The following is a 20428-nucleotide window of genomic DNA, read 5'->3' on the forward strand; positions in this document are numbered from 1 at the left end:
CAGAGACTTGGCCCTGTTCCTGTCACATTGCTCAGCAGGCCTTTGGCAGGGATCAGGGCTATGTTCAGCCTCTGCTCTCTGGGGCCAACAGGCTGGAGCCAGAAAACAACAGCATTTGACCTGCCTAGGGCACAACAATATTCTTGTTCTTGTAGGCTTGCAAAGGCCCTTAAGGCCCTTGCAATTTTTGGGTGCTTGTACAGCATCAATAGCAATTGATGGGCAGTGTGTATGGGAAGCATAGTAGTTTTGCAAGCTACGAATTAATTCACACCGGAACAAATTGAACTACAGCAAAACTACCATAAAGAGAAATCTAGTTTAATTAACGAAAACTACTTAGAAATAGTTGATTAAATGCATGATGAATGCATTGCCTGGGCATGCCTTCAAATAGTCAGCTCAGATTAAATAAAAAGTGGGCGGGGCTGGTCAAAGGGGCTTCAATTACAGTAGAGAAGCAATGGTGTAAAAGAGAAAAAGAAAGAAAAGACACAAAAAGTAATTTCATGACCTGAATCACTATGAACACATGAATGCAGTTGAACTACGGCATGCTAACTGCAAAATATAGTTAAACTTCTAGTTTAATTAAATGTAGTTAACTACTTTGAGTGGGAAAAACTGTTTATGGGACACGCAGGTCCTTTCAATGGATATGAAACAAGCCTTTTGTTAGCCAGCCCATTGGCACATTCCTCTGTTGATTTCCCAGAGTGCTTTAGGGCGTGTGGAGCCTTCTCTTGGTTCCTGTCATGATGCTCTGTTAGACCTTTGATAGGGATCAAGCCTGTGCTCAGCCTCCGCTCTCTGGAACAACTGACTGGAGGCCTTCTGTCCATTGTCAATGTCAGGGGCAATGATACTGTAGCCCTACTGATTCAGCAAAGCCTGTCTGACTGTTGTTCCTTTGTTTATCCCAGTGTCACCGATGTTCACTGACATTTTCCTCAGAACTAAAAAGACATGCAATTTATGTCCTAGGCTTGAGGTCCAATGTCTAAAATTGCTTTCTGCAAAATCCTGAGTGTTAATTCAACTGAGAGTGTACACATTGACCCATTAGCTGCACACTATTATGTTTTCACTTTATATAGTCTTGACCAAAGGTTGTTGAGTTGCAACAAAAGTTGTTTGTTTTTCCAGTGATCCACAGTGGTAGCTCTAATGCAACAGTTTGGGGGTAATATCATGGTCAATTAAAAGCTACTATAATAATAATACAGAACTTGTTTTAATGAATAAAATGCCATTTTAACCAATCTGCATGGTAGACTATCTTAATACAATATGACTAGCACACCTGCATTGGTTGGAGGTGGCCTCCCTACTCGTCCATTGAGAAATGACACCCTGGTGTATTTGAAGCAGACTGGATTGGATACTTTCTGTGCCACCATCTTAATCATAGTTCAGATATTGTTGCAATTACTTCTCCGTCAGGAGATGGAGACAGCGGACATAAAATATACGGATTGTAGTTTTAACCACATGAACCCTAGCGTCCTTATTCTGGTGTGTCATAATAGAACACTTGGCAAAAATAGGTGAACATTCGGTGAACATTGCAGATCTACAACTTGTGATGCATTGTGAGCTCATACTGTAGATCGTTGTGAGCATGTAGATCATTTGAGCTTGCAGGTCGTCTATTTTTACTATTTGACATACAAAGAAGAATATAGGGTTTAAGGGGTTAAGCCCCTGATTGACTGAAGTAATAATTCCATCTGTAGGAAGACAATGCAAAGTTTTTTTGGGGGGGGCTGTGTCTCACAGCTTGCAATGAGCAGATTTACCTTTTGCTTCACTAAGGCACATCTGTAGCTGTAACCAGCTGTAGCTAACTAAACTAGAAATGCAATTTGCAACATTATGCTAATTGTTCCCAGTGTAAGGTCACAACAAGGGGAAATTCTCAACAGCTTGATCAATAACAACTCTGACAGCAGAACACAACCCAAGAAGACCAGACAAATCTTGTTTACCATAATACCCATTTAAAAAACAAAACAAAGTAGGCTCAAGGCGATGACTCAGATCCCTTGTTCCTAGTTTGAAATGGGTTCCCCTGGGAGATGGCATGAGGCACCATGGGAAACTATTAATGTCTACAAGAATCATTGCGTTCAAGTGCGTTCACTTCCTAATTTGTTTAACAAGCATTTAATTATATCCTATTTTGATTGGTTAATACAAAAAAAAAAGTGGCTTTGCCATATTCAAGGTTACACTTCAGGTGTCCAGAGACCACGGCTTAGCTTTTCAGGGAAGAATTAATACATTGCAGATTTACATGAAGGCAGCTTCACAACAGTGCTTAGGAGTTTAGTCAAACAAACAAAAAACATAAAATGACATTCAATTTGGTGGAAGCTTTTATCTACAGTGCCAATCCATATATTTTCTTTTTAGCATGGATGGGCCCAGTGGGACTGTAATGCCAGCAGAGATACATGTCCTAGCGATGTTTCTTGCTACCCATTGAACTATACACTCTACTCACAGCTACACACAAGGAACACTGACAGCTTTAGTGCCACAGCCAAACAAGCCCAAACATTAACAGACCAATATTTCCACTCACCCTGATAAAAACGAAGTGTGTTATGCTTCTGTAGCACAAATACTATTATGTGTAACTTTTATGGGTTGTAAATGTTTAGTTTTTTTAAATGTGATACAGGAGTATTCCATAAATGATACAGGACATCGGGTGCAGCGGTTTGAACGCAAAACACGAGTTTCAGAAGTGGAACGGTGATGGGCATTCTTTTACTGAAGGTCATTCTAACAAAGCCTCTATTGCGTTCAGCGGCTGTGGGAAACACAATTCCTCCCCTTAACCACTCCATTCTGTTGGATTTCATGGTGGCCTTTCCGCACAGCGGCCGGTACGTGCTTGCATTTCACACTCTCAGCTGTTGCTATAGAAACCGTACAAACACATCTGTTTGTGGACGCCACGCGCAACTTTTCTGCTCTGCTTTGAAATTAAGACTGACACGGACACGTCTCCGATGACAGAATTGGAGGAGGTGTATGAGGCGTCTTATGTACGCACGCACACACATACAGAGGCAATTGTCAGGGAAAATATGTCTCAGTGGAAATGTCATGATGATATACTAATTAGAGACTAATTTGTACAGAACTGTGCTATGAATCAGCAATGTCCTCCACTGACCTGTGTGTGTGTGTGTGTGTATGTATATGTGTGTGGGGGGGTGTGTGTGTGTGTGTGTGTGTGTGTGTGTGTGTGTGTGTGTGTGTGTGTGTGTGTGTGTGTGTGTGTGTGTGTGTGTGTGTGTGTGTGTGTGTGAGACTGCATGCATGCCTGAGGTGATGGATGTGTTCCGAGCTACGTGGTGAATGGGTAATGTCCTAGACTGATCCCTTTGTGAATGTATGTGTGATATACATACCTGATGAATGATCTCAGACACTGGGAGCTGGTCAATGTAAGACTGCCTTTCCCTCTTTCCCTGCAAATCTCCATGCATAGGCCTGTTGAGAAAGGAAACGTCTAACTTTAGAATCTATAGCAAGACATTTTTAATACATACTGTACAGGCTGAATCCTCTGAATTCTAAACGATGATCTTCAGACACACAGTCAACAACACATCATTAATTACCCATGTAAAGCCCCTTTCCCACTGGACAAAAAAAACACTAACACCCACTTACATGGGGCTTTTGTCTTTACTGGGAATGGCTTCAATCAGCAATCATTCCCGGGACAAATAACTCTAGGTCTGCCGTAGTAGTCAACAGAATTTATTGGCTCCAGCTCCCATCAGTAGTGATGGAAATGAATGACACGCGGGTATGAGTGCACATCTTCGACACTTTTCCGGCATGATGCTCTAAGAGAGCTTCACCTGATTTGAGGTGAAGAGAAAATAAGGAGACCATGGGCTCCACATTTGCCTTAGAAATAGATGTGTGCGAACCGGAAAAGTTGTTTATAAAGTAAAGATTACAACTTGCCTAATCTTTTTGATCCAAAGTTAAAGAGAATGTGTTCAAAGTAATTCAAACTTTTTTGTAATCAGAATCATCCATCATAACGTCCCCAGCCCCCAGCCTTTTCATAGTCGCAAGCAATAGTTGTAGAGCGTATTGCCTCAGGACAGCACGCACCGCCCGAGAAGAAGATAAAGAGAGGGCAAACTCATGGACTGGCAATGGGAAGGAGTCAATCGCCTATTTCTTGCGGGTTTAATAAACCTGCATATGTCACTCGTTTTGGTGGAAAAAGCATATTAAGTGAATTTTGCCCTGCCTACACTTTTTTCATGAGGGACACCATTATGCTGTAGTGAAGAAGGAAGCTGTCAAGGAGAGGATTCTACTCAAGAGTTTCTCTTGCCAGATGGTGAAGCCTTGTGACTGGCACATCATTTATGAACCAATACTTTTTTTTCCCCTCTCTTTTTTTCCCCCTTTTCACCGACTATAAATTACAGCGATTGGTTAACTAATGCGCACTTTCTGAAATCATGCTACAGACAATCACAATTAAGGCTGGTGTTGTGTCAAAGTTTGTTCCCCAATCAAGATGTGTTACCCTGTGCGAGATAAACAGATGGTAATAAAATGGCCATCTCCAGTGGATAATGCTAGGTTTACTTTGTTTTTCTATGACTTCAACATGGATTTGTTGTTCACAATGTAGCATTATCGGGGTAAAATTAAATAGGTTGCGTCCCCTGGACGCATCAATTAGTGAGTTTACTAATTTCATAATTTAATGCCTCAGGGATGCAGGACAAGTAACAAGTAACATCACTGTGGTGTGCCCAGTCTTGATAGATGTGGGACACTAGAATTTACCGATGGCTCTAGTTCAATGATCCATCCGTGATGGGAGGTGCTCTCTAGATAACTGCAACGACACAGCCACACTTTATCAACCTCCTATTCCGGGCCTTGTTATCAACCTCCTATCCCTCCAACATCCAAGCCAGTCTCTTACATACTGTATCATGTATTGATAAACAACACAGGGCAAGCGGAGTGTTGTGTAAGCTCTAAGTCACTGTTAACTCATTGACTGCCACTGACGAGTACACTCTTCTGGAGAACAGTAGACCCGGAAATAATGTGATCACAACAAACCCAGCCCTGTCCAATCAAATGTTAAAGGATTTAGAAAAATCTAATTTTCTCTGACACATTCACTCCAATTTTACTCAGGGTAATTGTCTAGGTCAACAGCCTCCAGCTCACTGTTGATTCAGCTGAATGCCTCTCTTGGTAACTGAATGGCCCTGCCAGTCTTATCACTGACAAGCATGTTGCTAGCATCTTATCCAAAAGAAAAGGACCACAGTTTGCAAAACTCTGTTAAGCTAGATAACTGATAGAGCCTCACAAATAGGCCTGTCTGAAAAGGCCCAAACAAATGATACTACAAAAAAACTATTGTAGAAATAGGTTCAGTGCAGTTACAAAATAAAATGTATTGTAATGACTTGAATGACAAAGCACTGTGTTAAATTGTGTGAACTTAAGTGCGCATCTTCACCAGGCAAAGACACGTATTATGGCAGTGTGGTGAATCACCACGCTGCCTGATGTACATCTTTGCCTCCAGGTTACTGTCGAGTGGAGGCTGAACTGAACATCTCTTTAAAAGATGCTCCTACCAGCCAGTAGCCTTGAACATGTTTTAGAGGATCTTTAAATTTCCATTGACCACTTTTGGGGGCATTTTGACATAACAAAACATATTTTTGGGGCTTTACTGCCTTTATTTATGGTGAAGATAAGAGAGGAATTGGGGAAAGAGTCAGGGAGTGACACGCAGAAAAGGTCTGTCAGGCTCGGGAATCGAATCTGCGACTCGCTGTCAGGCTGCAACAGAGCCTATATATGGTAAGCACCTTAACCACTAGGCCATCGGCGCCCCAGATTGACTATCTTCTATATAGACGGTAAGGCATCTCTCACCCTACAGAGCACTGGTGAATGACAGTAAACAGTAAAAGTGTTTGGCTCTCTGGCTGAAGAGAACCTTCACTGATTAGCCAGTGGACAGGGCTGTCGGTTCCTGCATGTCGGCTCACCACTGCGACCCTCCTCCATCCACCCCTTACTGAGTGAAGCAGTCTGTTCTCTCTGTCGCTCCCCATTCTCTCTTCCCTACCGCATGTGCATTTCTCCATCTCTCAACTTCCCTCTGTGTCAGACCCCCCCCCCCCTTCTTTGTCTTTACTACCCTGTAAGTTTGTATGTTGGCAAGTCCCTGTCTTCTCTTCCATCTCTCTGTCCGTCGTTTGTGTGCACGCACTAGAACACCAAGTTTCTTTGCCTGATAGGGGGGGAAGAAGACAGGAAAACAGACCTGACAGTCGGGAAGACAGTCTACCGCTGAACCTTTCGACATACTCTAACCTGCGTGGGCATATCACATATGTGAGAAACCGAGTGGCAGGGAGGTGAGAGTGAACAAGAGAGACATTGCCTGCACACAAATCTCTCCCTCTCTCACTTAGCAGGAGGATATGAACTCAAATTAAATTCGAACAGCTGTTTTACATAAAAGGATTTGCAGTGAGGATTTGTCAATCGACTTACTCCTCCAACCAATACTGGTGGTGCCCGTGACTCCAGCCATCTCAAGGTCAAACAAAATATTCATTTGAACACCTGTTCAGCTAATGGCCTGTTTAATTCCATATCGACCTAAGAACATGTTTCCCCCTTTCTTCCTGCAATCTCTCTCCAGTACCGCAGTGTGGCCACATGCGTCGCGTGTTATTTAATTACGTTTACTCTTTGATGCAATGAGGTATGAAATTCACTTCTAATTTGATAGCTTCACCTCTATTCCAAATTATCTCGGGTGCTGCGGCACGCCCTGTAGGAGCATGTATTTCAGCCAACAATAGGCAATGGCTCGAAGGGAACCAACTCATTGCAGCATAAGGTCCACAGGTCATGAAGGAGACCGGGGAGGTCCATTAAAGTAGCTTGTGCATCCCGGGTAATCCACTTAATGGAAGGCCCTGTGACTCCTCCAGGAAAAAACAGCTGTTTAGTAATGAGTGAGGAGGGGGTTGGAGATGCAAGTAAGACAGAGAGAGACCGAGGAACGTTGAGAAAGAAAGAGAGAGAGAGAGACACACAGGGCAAGTGACGTGTACACAGTGCCACTAAATCTCCACCTCCACTTGTCTGAATGGCTGGCTGAGCTTGCGAAAGTGAATTAAAACTGCACTATGTTTAATCACAATTTGTTTCAGAGGGCATCCGCAGTCCTCTCCGCGAACACCAGTGGCACTGGCGATAGCCCATTGTCAGGGCTTATAATGTAATGCTTACCAAGGGCTTTCGGACAGAGCTCTTACAGCCCTACCATTTCAGGCATTTTTCAGTAATGATTTGTCTTATAGTTGATAACAAAAAAAAGACTTCTGGATATCTTGCCATAACCACTTAACCCCTACGGGTATATACTTTAATGATCGAGTTCCCCCAGGGGTCTGTACTTATCTTGACTGAAAATAGCCAATCTACAAGCTCACAATGCATCACATTGAGATGCACTGTGAGCCTGTAGATCTGCTGTTTTTGCTGAATGTTCGCCTATTGGCAGTCTGCAGAATAGGGACACTAGGGTTACGGCTTCATTACAGCCACATTCCCCAAGTCTCATAGATGAAAACACATCACATCATAACATACGCAATTTCAGTCTTCACTGGACCTTTGAATGTTGGGAGCAGTCTTTTGTCCTTAATAAAATGTGTAAGATATGAGTCAATTCAGTGCATCAGCAAATCATGCCCCATTAAAAAAAGATCACATGAAAGGGATATTGCCACTTTCTTACATCATAATTGGTGAAAACGCCTCTAGAATTAGGGCAAAAGCCTGCTCAATTAAACTGATCACATCTTTTTTTTGTGTGTGCTGGCTGGAGGCTGGTTCGACCAGCCGTATTTGTTGCTAATCAATATCAAAGTAATGTGGGAAAGGTTGATGGAAGTAATGACTAACTAGCCCAAGGCAAAAGCAGCTAACTGGACAGCCGATAACTGAACCTCAATGTGTGCCAATTAGCTCCAATTGTGAATTAGCATTAGAATTGGATTCCTTTTTGCTATAACCACACAGTGGCTCAATTAATAGGCCTGCTTGATGAAATTAATAAATAGGTAAGTGGGAACCTAAGTTTTCATTTCCTTCGCATCTGTTTGTAGAGGAGAGCAATTTATTGCCAACGTGAGGCCTAATGAGCCAATCGTGTGATTGATTGTTTACACTTTGGTACATTAGCTATGGGTTTGCTAATGCTCTAAATGAGTGTCCTTATTAAGGGATTATAGTATTTGGGGAATGGCCAATATCAGTGAGCAGATGATGTTTACCCAAACACAAATGAGGTTACGCAGAAAAATCAACAATGATCGATTTGATGGGGACTGACAGCTCTCTACCCCCATCTAGTGGTCCAGCCAATTATTACACCTAGTTAGTATGTACTGTATGTAGGGGGGATTAATGTTGTGTGTGTGTTGTGTGAAGTGAGAACTGTCAAATTTACACACAGAAACAAAGAGGAGAAAATGAGTTAGTTGTTCTTTCCATAAAATAATACAGTATTTGCATGACATGCAGGGATCAATCACATCAAGTCTTCCATCATCCACGGGGTAAGCATAATGACCTGCAGTAGGCGTATACAGACCATATTCCATCCGCAGAGTTCACGGAGCAGATCATTAATAGAGGAATCAATGTAACTAATGAGGGGAGTTCCAAACGGCAACCAATGCCGTATTGTGTCTGTAACTAAACAACATCAGAGAATTTGTCCCATGGTACTGCCATTAAAGACAAAGGCAAAATGAGCTCAATCCGTGTTTGTTTTTTTTACCCCATCCAGCTAGACCTCGAAAGAGGACAAACTCACTACACTTGCACACTGTAATGTTGGTTCCGATTCAGAAAACGGCCTTTCCAAAGATTTGGGTTTGACAATAATAAGCCTCTAGTCTAGAGTATGGTGCTATGGTTTGATATATGCACTATAATAATAATAAATAAATGCTGAAAGGGTTTTAGTGGAGTTAGCAGAGTAATGTTTGATTCACAGATTTTTTTATATATATGTTTCTTATTTTTTATTTTGCAAGCATTTTATAACTCATCAAATGTACTGCCTTGTGGCTGTAGCAATATAATTTCACAATTGTGATTTCAACAATATCACTCTAATACCGTAAGTTATAATCAATAAATATCGGCTTACCTCTCCTCTACTGGCTTTTCGGTAATGGTCAAGTTGATGGTTTCTGTGGTGAGCTCCACTTTGCGGACACTGCCAAAGAAGTCGGTGATGAGGACACTCCCCGGGTCTCTCAGGAACAGGTCGGTGCGGTGGCCCGGAGTGGACACACACTGGCTCTTAGGGCATACCTTGAACTAGAAGAAGGCACAATCAATTAACGTCAGATATTCAGAAAAGTGTTTGCAGCGCACCCATCTGACACGGCTGCCGTGTTAAGTGGTCAGATGGGTGGGCTGCTTGTCTTTTCAGAGCATGTTTATTTGAATGATCAATCAATCTATGGTGTTACGGCTTGTATCAATGGAGCTAACAAAGTAAACTAAGTTCTTATTTATCAGTATCACAATGAAAACACATTTTTCATGGTTAGAAAACGTTTTACGTATTATAATTACTATATATTGAAGTTATAATAGCAATACAATTTTAGTGTTTTGCCAATTATTTGGCAAAACATCCTCACGGCCCACAGGTTGAGAACCACTGGTTTAAGTGGACTGGTATGGCTCAACTATACTCGAGACTCCCAGGGCTTGTGGTTCGGTTACCATTGGGACCAATGGTATGATTAAAGCATGCACCCCGTGGTACGGCAATGCACTTAAGAAACATCCATCACGCTGTGCATGGCTCTTTAAAGACCACAAAACTTGCAGCGGCTAATAAGCTGTCATGACTCGATGATGTGGATCAAAGGCCAAGAACACTGTTTTTATCCCTCATCTTACAGACTTACACAGTAAAATTCTGTGTTAATTTTTCCATTTGTAACTCCATGAGTGTACAAATGTTTGTACACTCATAGTTAAATTAACACTGAGGATTTTACTGTGTATTAATATCACAGCTTGCCAACAGTATCTGACATGGCCAGAGAAGTGTTCAAAGTGAGTACTTAACTATGGTGCACACTTGTCCTTCACATAATCAGTACTAATAGCATCGAACAACGTGTCGCAAAGATCACGTCTGCACAACTCATCTTCTGCATCAAAACTACTGTATCAAGAGGCAGAGCAACACTAGTCTCTCGAGATTCGAGACTGTATCACTAAGTTTTCAAATGCTTCCGCCATACAGTCTGTACAACGGAAGCGCTGAAAAGGTTCAAGGCTGTAAGTAAAGCAGATGTCTGCCCCCCTTTATCAGTACTAATCCATACCCACCGATGTCCATGCCTCAACTATGTGCAGACTGAAGACTTGGGACTACAGGTCCAATAGCCCACTAAGCTTCGTCAGTTGCTGCATGTGCCAATGGCCAATGCTCATGTGCAATTTCAGACTGATTGACCAACGCACTGAGGAGAAAAATGCATGAGAATGGCCACATAACGGTATGTAAATGTCCCAGAATGCCCATTGGTCATGATGTCACCCTCAGCCAGCCAATTATCATTAAAACCATGGCATGGCCGTCTGTCCTGCCTGTAGGACTGTGAGGTAGCCTGGTAAACCAAGAAAGAAAGACTGATCGTCAATCAACCAATTGAAAACAGAGCGGACAGCGGATTCTATCGACATCATCAGAGCACGAGTCTAAATGGGATGGGATTTAACAAAAAAACAAACAAAATTCTGGCACCAACAGGGAAATCCATATTATTGATCCTTAATGCTGCAAAAAGAAAAGAAGAAAAGCCTAGAACAAAGAGTGCATTTTCAGAAACAGGTAAATTGAAAAAGAATAATATGCATTAGTCGGAGTGTATTGATCGGACTAAGGCAACCGAGTCTAGGATTGAAGTCTTTGACTGAATGCCCTGGGAGAGTGGGTGGGGCCCCAGGTATGGGTGGGGGGGGTGGCCTGAGGTGGCAGTTTATCTCGGTAGGAGTGTGAGGCTCTGAGCAATAAAGGCAACAGGCCAGGTCACCAGAGCATAGTTTTCTCTCTCACACACACACACACACACACACACACACTTTCAGCGTGGGATTAGACAAGCTACTGCACAGCTTGAGGACTGGCTGGCAGCCCCTGACGCTTTCATCCGAGCCCTGTGGGTTCTTTTACGGACTAGCCAGTTTATATAAATTTTGATAATGCGAGAGAGAGAAACATAGTCTGCCTCACTATTTGAGTTGTAAGAGTCACAAAGTCCTTTTATAGAAGCCAAGTCATTGCCCCTATTGTTTACAACCATTAAAAAACAGGTCCTGCATTAGTACAGTTAAGCTTAACAAAGGCACTTTGTTGCCAAAGCATAAATCAGGCTTAACGTCTGGATCCACATAGGAAACTTTGTCCTAGAAACTCACACCACTGCTTCTCATAGGTTAGATGAGGATAAATCACTACTTGCAGTAAACCAGACAGTGGTGTAGTCTTGGTATGAAGTAAAGAGCATACTGTCAATTTACCATGCCCCCCTTCATCCCCACGCACCACGTCCCCTCCTATGCATGCACGTGGGTGCACATTTACACATGTACAAACATGACTAGATTTTATAACATATGGCAACATTAAGGTGTTGTGTTTTCAACCTATAGTCCTTTTTAACCCATTTAGACCTGAGGCCGATTCTAAAAACGGCTTCTAAATCCTGACCTAAGTTTTCTGAAAAACTTCAAATATGTATTCAAAAATCACATAAAATGTATGTTGCCACACTGTACTAAATAGGGGTTCCCGCCCAAAATGGGTTAAATAAACCATACTCAGTCTTCTTGAAGTGGACCAACAAAAAGGGTTATTCTTGCGTTCACATTATCAGTTTTGAAAGGAGAACTCAGTTTCTGGTCAACTTCTGCTCCGATTCGGCCTCAGTCCTGTTTCTGTTCAGTCACACTATAGTTCAATGTTAAAGCTGGCACAGGCGATCTGTCTACGCTCTACACAGCAACTTCAGAGGGCTCAAATATAATGGCAAAGGGCAGGATTTGTATGCTCAGGGTCTTGGAAGAATAGCCCAATAGAGCAAAAAGAGATCCATAATAAAAACAACAATCATCTCAGATAGGTGTCCCTGAGACTAAGTCTAATAATGTGTGGTGTATTACATTTTGAGGGTCCTCGACATGAAAAGATTTTGAGAAGCACCGGATACACCACTGTAGTAAACCCCAAAACACACACACACAGCTCCTCACCAAGTCATTCATGTTGGCAGTGCTGGCTGGGTGGATGTCTTCCAGGAACTCCAGCAGATAAAAGGTGTAGCGGTCCATCAGGTGAACACCTATAGCCAGGTCTGGCTGGTGCTGGAGATGGACAAAACAATTACTTATTATACTTACATAGCAGTTATAATTACATTACAGTTATGCTTTGGGGTAATTTTCATGCTTTGGTTTTAATATTTGCTCTTCACCCTTGGTGCAGTTCCAAGTCATCTTTTAATACAGGATCTTGCTATACTAAAAAGGTTTTAGAATCATGTTGATACTTCATCATAATAAAAACACTAATTAGTAACTCTGGGGCTGCAATTCTTCTTCCTTTAGAAGTAAATTAGGCTAAATTGCTGCACTGCCAAATGAATACAGGAGAGACGTTCTTCCTGACACATCACTGTTTGACATAACAATTTGCAGTGAAATCAAGTCCTCAGACTGAAGATGACTTTCTCACCAATTAGTGAGCACATGTACAGTATAAAGGCTTTGACAGACAGAAAGTGCCAGACGCTCGGCTTGTGTCAAGAAACAACCATTGTTTTCAACGGCTGTAGACAAACCGTAGGCATCGAGTGGGCGAGTCGAACTGGTTGACGCGTCTTTCAGAGCTCGATTCTATTATCGACACGGGGCACAAACCACCAGAACACAATGGGCCCCCTCATTTATCCAGCTTGCGTGCAACCAAAACGTGGGTGTCCGCTCATTTCAATGCAATGCTTGGCATTTATCAATCTGTCAATTTGGTAGCCGACAATCAAAGCTCACGTCAGCGTCAAGTCTCAGCTCATGTATGCACATGTTTGTCATGGCACTTGGGGTGCAGGGCAGGCAGCATAGTCGGAGAATCTGACAGGCATCTAAACATAGGTATTCCCTCAAAAATATATACTCTATGTCAAACTAGTCTATTTAGCAATGGACTGTATGAATCATATATCCCCAACATATACAGGCATTTCCAAATTGTTTAAAAAGGATTCGCACACACATCCAGAGGTGAAGAAGCAGGTCCCCACACTGTAGCTCCCTTTGAGTAACTTCATTTAGGTAACAAACCTAGAGTGATGTTTCAAACCAATGGTCTACTTCAGACACAGATGAAAAACAGTGCTGGGGTAAAGTTGGATTACTGGTTGCGATTAAGATTCGCTGCGGTGGTGTTCAATCAGCTGTGTCTGAAAAAGAGCATCGACTCAAAATGTCACTCTATGTTTCTTACCTAAATAAAGTTGCTCAAAAGGAATTTACAATCTGCAGACCTGCTTCTTTACCTTTGATCTCATTTCCAAATTGTTTACAAATTGTTTTTCCGTTTTTCCGTACGTCACAAAGAACCAGGAGATAACATTTTCCAAAAAGTTGCTGCTCCATTCACTTCAATGTTAAAAAATAAACTGACTAAAAAATAAAAATAAATCTAAGAACTAGCTTAGAAAAGTCTGGCTGTCTGTGAGGGTAAAAAAAAAAAACTCTGGCAGTTTAAGAGTTAAAACCATGTTTAGTCAAATATCTTTTATTTATGATGCACGTTTCAGGTTTTCATTTATGTCTGTCATTGATGGCTAAAAGTGAGCCGTATATCTCCGCCGCAGTTGACATCAGTGTTGTCGTTTTTACAGACCGCATTCTTCTGACATCCTTTGATGCTACATTTTGGTTTACCAAACAGGACAAATTGGTTAAAATATCTATCCCATGTCAGAGACGTTTCTGTTCTTGGCTGTATTCCGCCTCTGCATGTCAAACAAGTGGTATTTTAATGATGATTTTTGTTCAGTCTCCACATTTATCAACACCCGACCATTCTCGTAAATCTCAGGTGAACCCTGTCGTGAGATGATTTCTGTGGTCGGATCTGCACTGGTTTCTACAGTATTAGATTGATAAATGAGAGCCAAAATGTCATCAAGGCATTGCTGAGTTTAAACTTGTATTACAGTGTGTACAGTATGTACTATGTTTGTGTTTTCACTTGTTTGACCATTCTAAATTCTCTTTTGAGAAACATAAATCATTTTTTTAACTTTATTTGCACGTAATAGCTGGTGATGTTAGTGCTTTAAAAAGTCACATATATGACTAAGAGAAGCTCCTTAAAGATGTAGTAACCTCTTCTATATGACGGCAAACTAGCCAAGTACTGTATAAAGATAAGGATGGTTTGGCACTTCAAATTCACCTTCGATGTGAACAAGTGGCCTAACGTGATGCGCGTCATTGCCGCTCTCTATCAGAGCCTTTAGTAACAGCCTACTAGGTTCTCATTGTGAAATGAATGAAAGAAAGAAAATGTAACCCTAAGTAATGTTATCGCTTGAATAAGTCCCGAGCAGCCCAGAGTACAAAGGTAGTTATGCATTATGATTTATTGTAACTATGAATGACCAAGTTTGAATTGGCTTCACATTGAACTCCATTCCCAACTCAATACCTAATGATGATTGATTATAAACATGTTTTGTTGGCAAGGGATAACAATTGACACCTTCTGATGAATAACTATGTTTTCCCCCATTTTTTTTTAAAGCCAGTGGACTTACAGTTGTACCTTCAATCCATTTGTGTAAATGTCAAACATCAGCTGAAAGTACACTGCCTGTACCACGTTCAGCTATAAACCAATACACTGTCAAACTCGATGAGAATTGAAAACAGAAACCTCATCTGAAAATCTAAAACAAGACTTGTACAATTCTTTACTTTGCAGTGTCACTTCCTGGACACTGCAAATGTTGCATTGCTTATATTAAATATTAAATAACCAATATTATAATGATCTTTATGATTTTGTATGCCAGTATGGCGTAACAAATAACGAATTAATTCTGTATTTACAGGTGGAATGTTATTTTAAAACGATATTAAATTTTTTTTTGTCACTTCATTTCATGTCTGGCTGCACAACAGCAGCACAACAGCAGCATAGATTATTTAGGAGGCTGTCAGGAATGTGTCTCTCTGACAAACACAACTGCATCCTTTTGACCTTTGGAGCCTGCAGTGCACATTACAATCCTGAGTGTTCAATTAACTCTGAGAGGATCCATTTGGACACACACACGCTTAAGTTAACTCTCCGGAAATTAGCTGTGCGTACTTGCAGTATGCAGTAGTAATGTTGAGCTTCTGTGTTTTGTGCTTAAGCGAGCAACCCTTTATGTATTTATATTCATGTTGAGTGCAGGAAAACGTCAGGTGACTCACAGACAGCGAGTCCTCTCCGACTTGGCTGCTGGCCAGGGCCATGAGGTTAGGAGAATAGAACCTCTCGTACATGGAGGCTCCTTGGCAGGTGTCAATGATGAAGAGTAGTTCATTGTACCTGAGCACACACACATACGCGCACACACACACACACACACACACACACACACACACACACACACACACACACACACACACATAACAAATATCAGATCTATTCTCATTTCTTAATCAAGGTGATGGAACACAGCTGCCATAACACACATCCATCTGATTCTGTGGTAATCCTCTGATTCGAGTAACCAACATTTGAAATCAATCAACCCCCTAAAACACTGGTTCTCAATGTGTGGGGACCCCCAGGGTTCTTGAGGTGGTCCCCAGCTAAATAAATGATTTATAGTTAGAGACCAAATGGACTCATACAAGCCTGTAACTCAAAAGTGTGTACAAATGGAACCCTTACAACTACATTTGTTTTCATTTGGAATGCACACTACAGCGTTTTCAATCACTGTTGCGTCTCTGTGTAAACGCAAAATGAAAAGTGAGAACGCAACAGTGCTTCGTCGTTTTCGATTCTGATCGTTGCCGTGTAAACGTGGCCTAAGTAATACATCTTCGTCTGTCCTTCCTTCCTTGATAAAAAAGGGGAAGTTTCAAGGCAACTTCATGTCTGCCTGAGATCCTAACACTGGAGCCAGTTCACTGAAATGTGGAGGACAGGAGGAGAACTTTAAATGTCTATTAATGAACGGAATATAGTCTTGGAGGATACAAAGTTACTAAGGAAGCCACAATTTGGTGGCTCAAGCTTGCAATAATCACACCACGTCAAGGCTGGTGTCAAGCTTTTTATCAAGCAAGCCAGGGTCTCACTGGCAGCCAGATGATCTGTTCTGACAAGCGGGTCAAGGTCTGAAAGACAATAGGGACACTGCTCTCCAAGGACTGTTCTGCTTTGAGCACTTGGAAAAGTGCTATAAAAAAGCAATTCATTATTATTATTACTGTGTGTGCATCTAATTTGGTACTATAAAATTCACTTTCTGGTCTGGTCTTATCAAGTGATGTTAGCATGTGTCAGATATTTTGTAGTTGTTAAAACAGAAATTAGCGTACCGTCTTTTCTGCCACATCTGCTCAAAGGCGTCTGCCAGCTCTACGTTGCTGATCTCCTCAGAATCCTGGAATTTCAGAAAACCGTTCCCACCATGTCCTGTCAATACAATCATAAAAACACATAGATCCATCATCATGGATCATATCTAATCTTGACTCAAAGGAGAAGTTCAATTTCAAGGTGCTCTTTTTTTAACATATTTTTAGCATATGAACCAAGCACAAGTTCACAACATGTCACAATGTGACTCGTTGTGAGTTTGTAGATCATTTTCAGCAGAGATTTGGTGTAGAGGGAAATACTAGCAGACCTAGTATAGAGCCCTGGGGGAACCAAGTATAATAGGGTCTAAGTGGTTATGGGTTAACACATAGCATAGACAAAAATAATCTATATGATGTCAGTCCATATGTATTAATTAGTCCATAAACTGAAAGCTTTTTTAATCAGTTTTATTTTTCCAAGAGAAGGGTGCCTTGGATGTTTCTTTTTCAATTGAGACACCTAATTATATTTACTTATTTAATATTTGTATAAAATGCATTTATAATATAATTGTGCAAAATCATTATATTTGAAAACCAGACTCCTGCTCATGCGTTTTGGCATGGACTTTTCACATCCGCTCACATGCTATAGCGTGTAAAACTGAACAATCCCCAAGAACAACTTGTAAAATCTGAAATGATGCTTGACTGCACATTTTACGTCAACCTTCTGGACTCTATTAAAGGAAACCATAATAGATCTCTGGGGGACCAATGTACTTTTACTGTAGTAAATGTACTCCTCTTCACTACCTTTAAATAGGCTCAACTCACACACCTGCTGAAACAAAATTGTCCTGTTCTAAAATAGCTACAGGATTAGACTGCAATTGTATGGAGCCCTCTACTATGGTGTTAGTCAATGGTGGGACTAACGAGGGCTTATTAAAAGTATAGACAGGAGGTGGTGAGGTACCAGTAAGATATATAAGGATGTTGCTGTGGTCATCAGAGAGAAGGCGTTTGGAGCGTGGGGTGCTCGGTGGCATCCTGCCAGTCAGAACTCGCAGGAAGTTCTCCACAGTCACCTGAAACACAGATACAATTCAAAATGGTGACATTTAAACCACTTGAACCCCAGCACCCATATTCTGAGGGGAGCATTAGCCAAAAATAGACCACAAAGAAAGTTCACAGCACGCTGCGACGCGTCATTTTGGCATGAATAATTCCAAATGTTTTGCCTGTGCCATTAAAAGACTTCAGCATCTTCACAGAATGATGCCAAATATGCTTTTATGCATTACTGCATTCTGTATTCTTATTGTAACCAACTGAGTGATGAGAAAATACTGTAAAACAAACTGTGATAAAGCACAAAAAGAACGGGGTTTTTCCATTAGAAGCAAAGGGCCCCTCTATCTCAAGATGTATGAATAATATGAAGTCATTTCCTGGTAAACAGGATTGGTAATTATACTGAACAATCGGTGCAAGCGACAGCTACCCGCCCCCCCCCCCCCCCCCGCTCCACACACACACAACCTTGATTCACCCACACACGCCCTGCTGCCTCTCGGTGGGATGTCATTGTGCGTGTGATTGTGTGTGTTCCACGAGTCCACGACAACATGAGCTAACCTCGTATCCACGGTAATCCACCTCCACATCATCTCCATACACGTTCAGCTCCATGTTCTTGTGGCTAAACACTGTGGCAGGCTTGGGGTTCCTATGGTTACAGGCCATGTCATCCGCCAACATTAGAACTATGCGACTGTGAACACAAAACGGATTGGGGAGCATTATTGATTGAACTTTACTAAATGTTAAGGAATGGTGTTCAAATATGAGTTATGTACAAATTTGTATAGTCGAGTAAAGAAATATATATAATGAAAATTTACAAGCTCACACTATGTCGCAATGTGACACATTGTGATCTTGTAGATCTGCTATTTTAACAATTCTTTTCATTATTTGTAATTGAGGAAGAAAAAAATATATAATTGTGATATTGATTTGAAGCCAAATCACTCAGCCATAATCTGGACTCTTCTACCTGATACAACACAATAATGCGGTGCAATGCAATAACGTTTATGAGAGGACATCAGTAACTCAAATGCAATACAAAGGTCAAATCAAGACATATGAGAAACGGACAGAAAATCTAACTATCAGCCTCTAAAATCTACAAACGAGAATACAAAAATATTTAACGCAATATACTGCGAGGCACAGTTTTATGTGACTAACCTGTCTGGAATGCCCAGTCTCTTGACACTTCTGTACACAGACAGCGTATTGGCCACATGGCGATAGTTGAACCAAAATCTGGATGTGCATACCTAAGGAATATAGAGGACACCAGGGAAAATGTGTTATTGACATAAAAGGCAACGAATGTTTAATATGAATCTTTTGTTATATGTGGGTGGATGGAAGGATGGCTAGTTTTGAGACTGACTGCTTGTAAGTGTAAATGCGCTTGTCAGACACCTGCAATTCAACCAAGTCCAAATGGTTTTCTGCTTCTTTCCCTCATGTGATTTATTAGTTGTAATCTAAAGTTGTTGCAGACCGATCAAGTTTAATTTGATCAAGAGTATCTGCCTGTAGTCCCAATTAAATTTTTTGTTGTCTATATAATACAGCTGTGCGGTGCAAACTTCACATTAACAACTGTAATTTAGGTAAGCTTGATGCCCCATTGTAACACTGCCAGACTGCTGTCACTTTCGATCATTAAATTACCCAAAACATGTTACTATATTGTTCATGCTTGGTCTGCAATGCTACGTGCCTATATTTCAAGACATTCTGTCTTGTTATTTTGCATGCAAGCATTAAACTTGGTTGCACTGAATGCAATGGTAGGTTGTCAGCACTGTAAAATAAAGAATCAGATTACTATTATTATTATTATTTTGGTCAGAGACGATCGCTATGGTTAGAAAAGAAACATTAGGGTTGAAAATGAAATTGGACTGAAGCATCTACACTGCAAATAAAAGCAGCTGCTAGTAAATAAACAGTAAAACCTAATTTATACTCTGTACTACAGCAGGGTCCTTACAATGGGTTTCATCTTGATGTGTTTTTAGCTTGTAGTAGATCTGGTGTGACAGGGCAGGCATAGAAACTTTATGCAGTTGTTTAACAGCAGAATATAACTTTACTGCCCTGTTTTTAATACAGATACTCGCATAACTTCTATAGCTACAGAAGTTATCTCCAGTGAGTCAATGACAGCAGAGGAGGCGACAGACTAAAAAGATTGCTCCAAAGAGAAACCTTTTGGATCTTTAAAAGCCACATTGTTTCCAGGCTTAAATGATGAGGTCGATTACTTGCCGTTTCTCCGATGTCCGTTTTGATTACTGTGTGATCATGTTTTGGGTTTACAGTGTAAATATTTACTATACTGTGAATATATTTACTCTTGTTTTCCCAGTATGTTATTTTAATTGTTTATTTGGTGTTGTTTTATTTTTATTTTATTTGGGCATTTGTGCTCACTTGAACAGTTATTTAAATGTCATAATGACGTAATAACGTACGGACATGATTGGAACATCACCCAAGGCAACATCAACTATCCTGTTTGTGATAAGTATGGACAGGATTGCAAAGTGCAGTCATGGATAAGAGGGTCTACAGTTTGGTGAGTTGAGGATTGCATCAC

General features: G+C 41.1%; 1 protein-coding gene across 1 annotated transcript in view; it reads right to left on the reverse strand.

The window, feature by feature from the left end:
* pigk (phosphatidylinositol glycan anchor biosynthesis, class K) overlaps positions 1–20428 on the reverse strand; it is a 38593-nt gene that overhangs the window by 16432 nt on the left and 1733 nt on the right. The window contains exons 3-10 of the mRNA XM_080441179.1: positions 19000–19091; positions 18382–18517; positions 17717–17828; positions 16753–16849; positions 15631–15748; positions 12397–12507; positions 9266–9438; positions 3426–3507 (exon numbers count right to left, since the gene is read on the reverse strand). Coding sequence (XP_080297305.1) covers positions 3426–3507; positions 9266–9438; positions 12397–12507; positions 15631–15748; positions 16753–16849; positions 17717–17828; positions 18382–18517; positions 19000–19091 — 921 coding nt within the window. The remainder of the gene's footprint in view (positions 1–3425; positions 3508–9265; positions 9439–12396; positions 12508–15630; positions 15749–16752; positions 16850–17716; positions 17829–18381; positions 18518–18999; positions 19092–20428) is intronic.

The sequence above is a fragment of the Gymnoscopelus braueri genome (genome assembly GCF_963280865.1).
Source record: "Gymnoscopelus braueri genome assembly, chromosome: 10".
NCBI classification, from domain to species: Eukaryota; Metazoa; Chordata; class Actinopteri; order Myctophiformes; family Myctophidae; genus Gymnoscopelus; species Gymnoscopelus braueri.